This window comes from Euphorbia lathyris, chromosome 2 (genome assembly GCF_963576675.1).
Source record: "Euphorbia lathyris chromosome 2, ddEupLath1.1, whole genome shotgun sequence".
Classification (NCBI taxonomy): domain Eukaryota; kingdom Viridiplantae; phylum Streptophyta; class Magnoliopsida; order Malpighiales; family Euphorbiaceae; genus Euphorbia; species Euphorbia lathyris.
The window spans coordinates 127,182,873-127,193,757 of record NC_088911.1 but is presented as its reverse complement, the minus strand read 5'-3'; the positions used below and the strand labels follow the sequence as shown (position 1 = coordinate 127,193,757).

General features: G+C 37.8%; 1 protein-coding gene and 1 long non-coding RNA gene across 2 annotated transcripts; both read left to right on the top strand.

Annotated features, from left to right (window-relative positions):
- Positions 1-232: 232 nt before the first annotated feature.
- On the top strand, positions 233-2,851 carry LOC136217459 (peroxidase 24-like). Its single transcript, XM_066004058.1, has 4 exons — positions 233-573; positions 1,485-1,676; positions 1,787-1,952; positions 2,439-2,851. The coding sequence occupies exons 1-4, from the start codon at positions 364-366 to the stop codon at positions 2,849-2,851; spliced, it is 981 nt and encodes a 326-aa protein (XP_065860130.1). The 5' UTR covers positions 233-363.
- Positions 2,852-7,789: 4,938 nt separating this feature from the next.
- LOC136219884 (uncharacterized) lies at positions 7,790-9,763 on the top strand. The gene is made up of 3 exons (XR_010684314.1): positions 7,790-8,000; positions 8,090-8,162; positions 9,246-9,763. It is a non-coding gene; the product is annotated as an uncharacterized lncRNA (long non-coding RNA).
- Positions 9,764-10,885: the final 1,122 nt, after the last annotated feature.

Genomic DNA, 10,885 nt, shown 5'->3' with positions numbered 1-10,885 from the left:
CCCTACTTTTATGTTCGGTGCTGAATTTCAGGAGCCATAAAGAAAATTAAGGGACCATATGTATAATTAACCCAGAAATTAACAAGTAGATTATATAATATAATGTATAGCTGTGTATCTTACAAATGAAACTCATTGACTGACTTTTAGCTAGCTGCTGTATAACTTGGTGGTTAATCAATATGGTTTAAATAATTAATAGTAATTGTTACAAATTCGTCGACCTTACATTAAGCACAACTTAACTTCATCAATTTTAATATTCCTCAACTTGTTCCACTTTTATCTACAAAAGGGATGCTCATGGAATTTCTTCTTCATTCTTATTAATTTCCAAATTAATATCTTAATCCTTGATTAAAGATGGGAAAAGATCTGATTATGGTCTCAGTAATTGTTGTTTTAGGATGTCTCGGGGTTTGCAATGGCGCCGAGCTGAGTAACGATTTCTACAAGAAAAGTTGTCCAGATGCTGAGCTGATTGTGAGGAACATTACATGGAATAGAGCTGCATCTAACTCTGTCTTGGCTGCTAAACTCTTGAGAATGTACTTCCATGACTGTTTTGTTAGGGTAAGTAATTACTCTATTTTTATATTCATTTCTATTTACATACAGGTACAATGTTCGGGAGTAATATATCCCGATTAATTAATTGATGTCGCTTCTATACAATTGTTTCTTAACACCAATTATATATCATGAAGTGGTGTACACAGGGCCAGCCCTGGGCTTAGTCCAGGAGTACTAGCCTAGGACCAAAGGTCAGAGAGGGCCGAAAAAAAAAATTTATTAGATCTATCTGCTATTTCGCCTAGAGCTAATAAATGTCCGATTTTGAAGATAAGGGATATAAGGAAAAGTAGTGTAACATACTGGTCCAATACCATGTAGATATTGTCCGCTCTGGCTCAAATCCAACACCATGGGCCTCACGGCTTTAAAACGCGTCTCAATGTATTGGATTCACATCTTACTAATAAGCCCCAATCACTCTCTCTTCATTTCCGATGTGAGATTCAGTTCATTCCTGGCTCCATCGCCATCCCTTAGGGCCGCTCCTTGCTTAGGCCTTCTACCCCGACGCCACCCGCTCCGGACCGGATCGTTACAAGTAGACCTAAGTTGATTGGTCATTGGTGTAATTTTACGTAAATGAAAACAAAAGAGAATTACGACGGAAATGTTTGTCACTAAGTACAATATTCGTCCTGAGTTTCATTTTATTCATATTTTGCACGTTATCCCTTGCTGATGCTTAATCCTTAAAAAATGTAATTTTTAATATATTTTTACCTGTCATCTCCGTAAGCCTAGATCTAATGATGAATGACCAAATTAATTAAGGTTCATATGACCAAAACCCAAAACCGTGACCTTCTAACCTTCTAAGTATTTATTTTTTACTCCGTAACTTTCTATATTCATATTAATATGATTCATATACATAAATATTTGTTAATTAGTTAATGAAAAAATGGCAGGGGTGTGATGCATCTATACTATTGGATGGAGATGGGAGTGAAGAAGTAGAAAAGGAGACAATCCCAAATGGATCATTGTCAGGTTACGATGTAATTGATGATATTAAGGATGAACTCGAGAGAGTTTGTCCTGGTGTTGTTTCTTGTGCTGACATTCTTGCTTTGGCTGCTCGCGATTCTGTTTCTTTCCAGGTAAACCCGATATGAACCGACTCAATTCAGTTTTTCATCTAGTTTCAGTCAATTTCAGTCAATTTCAATCAATTTCAATGTAGTATTACTCATTTATTACATATATGCAGTTTCAGAAGTCACTATGGAAAGTGCAGACGGGAAGAAGAGATGGTTCGGTGTCTCTTGCATCCGAAGCAAATGCAAACCTTCCTTCTCCGTTCGCAGATTTCGCGACACTTAAGCAACAATTTGCCGACAAAAATCTTGATGTTCAAGATCTTGTTGTTCTATCAGGTTTTTCTGCAATTTAAACTTCTTCACCTAATTAATTACCCAAAATTATAATGAGAACGTTGGATTTTTCAATTTTTATGCATTAAAACCCCTGATTTTTCAATTTGTTATATTCAACCTTGCCTATGAAATAGCATTTTTAACGGTTTGAAAAGAGATTTTTTTATATGTTTAATGTGATTGATAGAAAGATTGTAGAAACTTTTTTAATAAGATGGATCTGTATTGTATACGCTTCAAACTCAAGAATATTCATGTCTGGAAATAATAATAAAGTTTATTCTTGAACTTTAATAGCTCGAGATTTTTGGGTAATATATAGGGTTCCTTATAAACGCTAACCAGAATTAGTGATGGAATTTCTTGAAAAGAGAAATGTTGAACTTTTTAATAACTTTCGAGATAAAATTGACCATTTTCCTTTTTTCATATATATATTCAAGTGTATTACGTCAAACTGATATGTAAAATAACTAATATGGACAGGAGCACATACTCTAGGAGTTGCTCATTGTGCCACATTTTCTAGTACTCGCCTCTACGAATTCAGTGTGGATACAGAAACGGATCCTACTCTTGACTCGACTTATGCTGCATTCTTGAAAACTCAATGTCCTAATCCGGCAAGTCGAGACACAACTGCAGAGATGGATCCTCAAAGCTCACTTTCATTCGATAACAATTACTTCAGTGTTCTGCTTCAAAATAAAGGCCTTCTCCAATCAGATGCAGCACTTGTTACCGACGAAGAATCTACCAAGATAGTTTCACAGCTACAAAAATCCAATGACTTCGTCGCTAAGTTTGCTCAATCTATGAAGAAAATGGGTGCCATTCAAGTTCTCACAGGAGATGCTGGAGAAATTAGAACAAATTGCCGACGGGTAAATCCGTCGTAAATTTTATTTTTTGTTCAGTTTCATACATAGGAACATACATGCCTTATGTTGTTTTTACTTCTGTTTTTTTTCAAATAATATATATCAAAATCAGTTGATAATACTTAGTTATTTGAATATGAAATTGCATTATTTACAATTTTAATACCAAACTAAACATATATATGAATATATTTTTTCAAATGTAAAAAAATATAATTTCAAACATAAATAAGAAATGACACGCATCTTTAACCAAGTTTGATTTTTCACATCAAATTGTCTCGTTAGCTAGATGGGGACTCTATGAAGGATCCAAAAATACGGATATAATACTAACAACAATAACCACAAGAATCAATTTTCAAAACAATCAACCACATCACAACCTAATACTCGAACCAAAAACATCAAATAAACCAGCAAGAACGGAAGAATAAACGTAATTAAAGAACACAAGATTTATACGTGGAAAACCTCTTCGGTGTGAAGAGTAAAAACCACGGGACTTTCGAGGAGTCCACCATTCTTCTCTTATTATGATAAAACTGAGGGCAGAACAAACCCAACAAAGTCTTACAAAGGTTTATAACTCACCAACAACAATCATAAACAAAAAGTGATCATAAGAAGAAAACAAATACCACAAAGGTAGATAATCTGACAACCAATCTTCCCCAAATCCGAACAGACCTTCCAGACATCCGAACGACAATCACAACGGTGAGAACAAGGAACAATATGTCTAGAAGCTCCTGTCCAAAAATCGTGACGATCGGTTCAATCTCCGGGAATCCACAAAAACGTGGACTGACTTGATGTAGGAGAAGCAAAAACAAATTTCTCTCTTTTGTGTGACTTTTCTTCTTCCTTCACATGTCTCAATAATGACAACTCATTCACTTAAATACATCTTAATCTGGACAACATAACTAAGAAGAACTTGGTTGTTATGGAAAAGTAAAACAGGATAGTAAGAATGTCTCGCTATTGACGAGGGTTTTGTGTCCACCTTCCTTCACCTTCTAAAACCCTTTCTCCGGCCGCCGACCTCCGATCCCCAATCTTCCCGTAAATCCAAAACTCTGTTCCTACATCGGTTGCGATGGAAGCAACCCTAGACGAGACTGCGATGATTACTCTAGCTGCTAAGGTGGAAGCGGGACTTGTCTTACAGGTCGATGATGTCCTGGATCAGCAGGTCCCAACAACTTGGAGCCTTCTCGGCCGGATCTTGACGGATCGCAACATCAAAACACAGGTAATGAAAAACACCTTTGCTGATCTGTGGAGACCATCTAGGGGTCTATGTATTGCTATTTTGGGACCTAACCTGTTCCGCTTTGATTTCTTTCACCCTATGGAGAGGGATCGAGTTATCTGGGGGGGCCTTGGACCTTTGAGCAGAATTTGCTTCTTATTCGGAAGTTTGAAGATGGACAACATAGTGAAGAACCATTATCTGTAGCCGATTTCTGGATTCAAATATATGAGCTCCCAATTGGTTTTATGTCGGAGCGTGTTGCGGCTAGCATCGGTAATTTCCTGGGCACTTATATTGAATCGGATCAGAATAATTTATCAGGTTCGAGCAGAGTGTTCATGCGGATCAGAGTGACAATGAATGTTCTACAGCCTCTGAAGCGAAAGATGAAGATTGCCAAAGCAGGGGGTGAATTCTCATGGATATATTTTAAATATGAACGACTGCCTACGTTCTGTTTTTTCTGTGGCCTGATAGGTCACGCGGACAAGTATTGCGCGGCTCTTCTCGACCATCCACAACCGGATCAAGCGGAAAGACCGTACAGTACAATGCTTCGGGCACCTACAAGGAGGGCGGTAACACAGCCACAGTCTCGCTGGCTGCTAGAGGGACCACCGCTTGTAGCTTCTTCATCTGCTGATCCTCTGATGAAGGAAAACATTCCTCCAATCTCCACAATATCCCTGCCCAAGCAACGTCCCCAAGCTACGAAAATTCCTCTTGGTGTATCTGTTTCAGCAAAAGTGCAGGTACTTGAACAAAATGTAAGCTCTAGTACTGTGTCTGATAGTCATGATGATGAAGTTCTTGTGTCAGAGGTGAAGCGTAGGAGACAGGACCATCAGGAAATATCAGGTACTAATTCTAAAAAGCCTATGGATTGCGATGAAGGAGTGGTCGCTCCAAAAAACGGCAATTCTGCGGGTTCTGGCATTCAGACCCGCCTAGATATATGAGCACTTTGAGTTGGAACTGTAGGGGGATGGGCAACGCCCGTACAGTTCGTATGTTGAATGCCCTGGTTGACAAGTTTAAGCCTGATTTTATTTTTCTAATGGAAGTGAAGTGTTGTCGTTCGAAAATTGAAACTCTGAAGAGGAAGCTACTTTATAGGGGAATGTTTTTTGTTGATCCTGTTCATTTGGGAGGTGGTCTTGCTTTGTTTTGGAAACACAGTGGAGTGGTCAATCTACTGAGCTTTTCTAGGAATTTCATTGATATCAAAGTTTCTATTCAAGGTTTGCCGGAGTATCGATTAACCGGTCTTTACGGGTTCCCGGAGCGGGCTCGTCGTTCTCAGTCATGGGATTTGCTTAAATAGCTTGCTATCTCTTCTACGCTTCCTTGGGTTATTATTGGGGACTTCAACGACATGTTGTCGTCTTTGAATAAGAGGGGTGGACGGCGTCATCCTCCCGGGCTTCTTAGTGGTTTTGCTAACACTATCTCTCTCTGTAATTTGTTTGAAATTAATATGCAGGGCCATGCTTTTACCTGGGAAAAGAGTCGAGGGTCAATGGCTCTTGTCGAAGAAAAATTAGATTGGGCATTTGCATCTTCGAGCTGGATGGCTCTGTTTACCGAGGCCAAGCTCACTAACGTTAAAGCGCATTGCTCAGAACATACAGCCATGTTCCTTGCACTTAAACAGACGAGTTACGCCTGGCGAAGAAGGTTCCATTTTGAGAATTCCTGGCTCAGTGAGGTGAATTGTAAACAGAAAGTTACCGAAGCTTGGATGGTGTGTGAAAATGCAGATCTGTTTCTGCGTCTTGAGGGCTGCGGCAAGCAGTTGATGATGTGGGGCGAGGAGTTACGTAGAAGGTTTCGTGGGGATTTGGCGGATTGTCGAATGGAAGTGGCGAGATTAAAAGGGAGGAGTGATCAGCAGTCCCAACACCGTATTTTAGAGCTCCGTGAGCGTCTGGGTACTCTCCTTACACAGCAGGAAACTTATTGGCGCCAGCGTTCTAAAAAATTATGGTTACAGGGGGGTGATCAGAACTCTAGTTATTTCCACAAAGCCGCTTCGGCGAGGAGAAAGAAGAATAATATTGAGAGACTAAAGGATGAGAATGGGAATTGGTGTACATGGGAGTTTGGATTGGGGTCTGTTATTCATTCATATTTTCAAGCTATTTTTACATCTGCAGGATGTGATGAGTCGTGCATTCTTCCAAATGTTCACCCCAAGATCAGCGAGGAGATTAATACTGAGTTGATGAGTGTCTTCAATGAGGCAGAGATCAAAGCCGCTCTCTTTTCGATGCATCCTGATAAGAGCCCTGGCCCTGACGGTTTCAACCCGGGCTTCTATAAAAAACATTGGGATATTGTGGGAACTCAGGTAACATCTTACTGCTTATATTGGTTGAATTTAGGGGTAATTCCGGATAACATTAATGAGACGAACATCGTTCTAATCCCTAAAAAGTCAAACCCTGAATTTGTCTCGGACTTACGGCCAATTGCTTTGTGTAATATCATTTATAAAATCGTGTCAAAAGTTTTAGCGAATCGGCTTAAAAGGGTTCTGCAGCTTGCTATCTCTCCCTCGCAAAGTGCTTTTGTCCCTGGCAGGTTAATTTCTGATAACGTCATGTTTGCATACGAGGTCAATCATTATATCCATAAGAAGTCAAATAGAAGATCAGGTATTGCTGCCCTTAAGCTTGATATGTCTAAAGCTTATGATCGGGTTGAGTGGAAATTTCTGGAATTGATTGTCGCAACCGGGATTTCTCCGGGCGCGGACGCCGGGCGTTGAAATTTAACTTAATTAATAGTTTTGTCGTTTTCAAACTATTTTTTTAGAGTCGCCACCAATCAAAATTAAGGCGTGATTGGACACCGAAATAGGGTAAATTTTAATGGATAAGAAGGTCTGCGAAATAGAGATTTTAAGTTCGTTTGTCGGTTACGTGTAGGGAAGAAAACTTCAAGTAATCACCCTACCCCGCCCAAAATTGGTACTAAAAGATGTGATTTTTATATTAAACTTACTTGATTTATCTGATTCATTTCTTTTTATTTTATATATTTTTTATAATAAAGGCATATAGGTTTGAACCATTTAATTTAACCGAATTCATACCCCTATAACATAGACGTATAGATTGGAGCCGTTTTATTTCGATTAATTTGATTTTGACCGCTTTCATACCCCTATAACATAGACGTATGAATTGAGTCGTTCGTGTTATTTTAATTAATTTTATTTTGACCGACTTCGTACCCCTATGACATAGACGTATAAAGTAAGTCGTTTTCTGTCGGTTAATTTTATTTTGGCGCTTTCATACCCTTATAGCATAGACGTATGAATTGGACCAATTAATTTATATTCTTTTATTTTGACCGACTTCATACCTCTATAACATAAACGTATAAAGTAAGTCGCTCGTTTATTAATTTACGTTTGGCTGTCTTTAAGGTGGGCATATATGTTGGGTTAATGGTCTATACATTTTCGCACTAATAGTTTTATAAATAAAATTACCAGAAAAAAAAATAATTATAATGCAATATAATGTTTATACTTACAAATTGATTATCAAATTTTAATTGTTACCATCATAATATAACCATAAAGAAGGGAAATATAATTTGGATTGGGCTTTTCTTTAAATTTAGCCCATGGTCTATTACATGTATTTTTTTTGGCTAAAACCCTTTATATTCCGTTCCCTAATTTCCATTCTCTGTACAAATTTTGAGAAAAAGAAAGACCACCTAACTCTTCTATACTTGTGGTGAAAACGGCGAATTTCATTCTATAAAGCTCCTTCGGCGTCGCCTTTTAGCTCCGGCGATAACTCCCTAATGACGGCTAATCTCGACGGTGATGGAGACCAACGGCGCCGTTGTCTCTTGGTCATCGCTGATCTACTCTTTCTCTCTCTGGTAGGTTTTATTTTTACTCGGATTATTTCCTTTTCTGCTTTCCGATTTCGTGGTTTAACATTTTCAATTTTCGTTCTCTGTTAGTATAGAGTAGACACCAAGACTGATATGTAATCAGTGAATGGACTCAAAGAGATGAAGGATGGGGGAGAAGTCCGTTAGGTAATTTCAATCTCTTCATCTGATTTTTCTCTGTTTTTTTCTAATCTCTCCTGTTATGCTTAATAAATCAGTAGCATGTTCGATCAAAATTAATCACTTGCATGTTCTGATTTGTGGAAGAGGTTTCGCCCTGTTTGAGTTTCTCTGAGTTTTCATGATTTTACTGTTTTATGCTATGCCTATGGGAGTTGAAGTTCACATGACCGTGAACCTTAATTTCTTCTTAGCTCTCTTATCTGTTTCCACTCTAATATATAAAAGAATGATTTGATCTATGAGGATATAAGAGAATGATTTGATCTATGAGGATGAGTTTGTTCTTTGATATTTCTGTTTCATCTTACTGGTTCTAAGAACAACGAAACCTAAAAAGTTACACGGAGCTAATTTTTATTATGTGTGTGTGTGGGATTGTTGGTCCGTCTATATTGTGTTCATTTGGGCATATGGAAATGTCAACACCTCTGTTTAGCTTATTTTGATTATTGAAAGATTTTAAGGGAGTCCTGCTTTATTGTCTATTAAACTCCATATTTGTTTAATTAGTGTTAGATAAATAATTGAAAGGATTCAGAGCTTAAGGATTATATCTTTCATTGCCCGAGAGTTTAGGAACCAGCCAACTATTTTCACTCATGTAAAATAGAAATAAATCTATGGAAATAGCCAAATGTTTCCATTTATTCATGCTTTCATTACAAATGCTTAGAAGGCACAGTTGGAGGACTTTAAATGATGTGAAAGAATATAGCATATCCTTCCATTCATTTACAGTCCTCCTAAAAGAGAAAATTCAGTTTGTCCCTAATAGCATAGGAACTCCCCAAAAGTCCCCTACACTGTGTCTTCTTGAAAATAGGTGATGAACAAATGATACAGAGAATTGAAAATAGAGTTGTATATTAGGAAGAAATTCTACACCTGAGGAGACGTTTTTCCGTGCTTTCAACCTTCTTTTCTATTCTTTGTCTGTACCCTAGCTTGCTTCTGTCTATTATTTTCTGTTTGATGCCTCTGGTTGGATTTTCTACTTTATTATCGTTGATTTTGTTTGTTGATACTACAAATGGCTTCCTTCAACAGGACTTTGAAGTTTGATAGTGATAAAAAGGTTTAATGAGGATGGAAAGGGTGTGAGAGGGAGAGAAAGAGGAGTCTAGTCTTAAGATGAAGAAGGTGAAGATGAAAAGAAGTGCAGATGGTGAGGTCTACATTGGAGAAATGGAGAAGTGTCCAAAATCCTGAAGAAGTGAGAGGTAAAGGTTCCGAGGAAAGAACATGAAGTTCCCCCTGGAAGTCCCCTCAGTTGTCTGCTTTTTTGGCTCTCTAAATAGAGAGCCAACAGCCTTAGTGGAACTTTGGCGTGGCTACCTAAATAGAGAGCCAACAAATGTGTTTGTTGGTGGCCAAGCAATGGGACGTGGACACTGCTTTGGCCACCAGGAAATTATGAATTTACATATAATTTTGTATTTTGTGTGTATTTATTTGGTATTTGTCTTTGAGTGGACTTGTTGGAATTGGTTTGCACCTCAAGACCCTTTTTTTTTTTTGTAAATCCTGAAATTCTATAATAAAAATAATAATAAATCTTTTTTTTATCTAATTATTCTTTTTTTTTATCTTAACAAACTCAATTAGAATAATTAATGCTTATTATAAACATAAAGTATTAACAAGGTTTTTATTATTTGTAAATGTAAACATTAATTTGTATGTTGACATCATTTCACATATTAGTATTTTTCTTTTTGTAAGACGTAATTAAGAATAGTCTATAACAAAATATAAGTATATCTACTAAATATAGCAAAATATCGATATATTTAGTAAACACGTCAATGTAAGTATTTTATGAAATAAATTGGCTAAAAAGGTAAATTTAAGAAAAGATGAAAATTTACCCCGGACAAAATGGGTATCTACATTGATGATGTTACGTTTGGGTTTCTCTGTGAGTTGGGTTAATTTGGTTATGCAATGTGTCATGAAGGTGAAATATGTTGTGATTAATGGTGCTCAGACCAGTCAGGTGATAGTTCCAGAAAGGGGTCTCCGTCAGGGGGATCCTATTTCGCTCTACCTGTTTATTATTTGTGCTGAGGGTGTGTCACTGGCTTTGAATCTCCTTGAAGATCAGGGGCAGGTACATGGTTGTAAAATAGCGCGTAATGCACCGCCAATATCCCATCTTCTATTTGCAGATGACAGCTATTTTTTCTTCAAAGCAACTGAACCTGAAGCAACTGCTATTAAATTGTGTCTGGAAGAGTATGAAAGGGCATCGGGGCAGAAAATCAACTTTGATAAATCAAGCATTTCGTTCAGTAGGAGGTGCCCGGAGAGTAGCCGAATTCTGACAAGTTCTATTCTTGGGGTTACGAATTCAAACGTCCATGGGAAATACTTGGGACTACCTTCGGTTATTGGTAGAAACAAAAAACAGGTTTTTGCTTACATTTTAGGAATGGTGGATTCGAGATTGAGAAGCTGGAAATCAAGGTTTCTTTCCCGTGCGGGAAAGGAGATTTTGATAAAATTTGTCCTTCAGGCTTTACCGTCCTATGCTATGAGTCTATTTTTGTTGCCCGAGGGATTGTGTAATGAGCTTGAGAGAAAGTTGAATGCCTTTTGGTGGGGTTACAATGAGAGGGGGAATGGTGGTATTCGTTGGAAGGCATGGCAACATCTGTGCGTTGCGAAGAAGTTCGGGGGAATGGGGT

Bases quoted from the DNA above. Each gene is read 5' to 3' on its own strand.
- LOC136217459 (XM_066004058.1), top strand. From the start codon at position 364: ATGGGAAAAGATCTGATTATGGTCTCAGTAATTGTTGTTTTAGGATGT. The intron at 574-1,484 runs GTAAGTAATTAC...AAAAAATGGCAG, and splicing joins TCCATGACTGTTTTGTTAGG to GGGTGTGATGCATCTATACT. The intron at 1,677-1,786 runs GTAAACCCGATA...ACATATATGCAG, and splicing joins GCGATTCTGTTTCTTTCCAG to TTTCAGAAGTCACTATGGAA.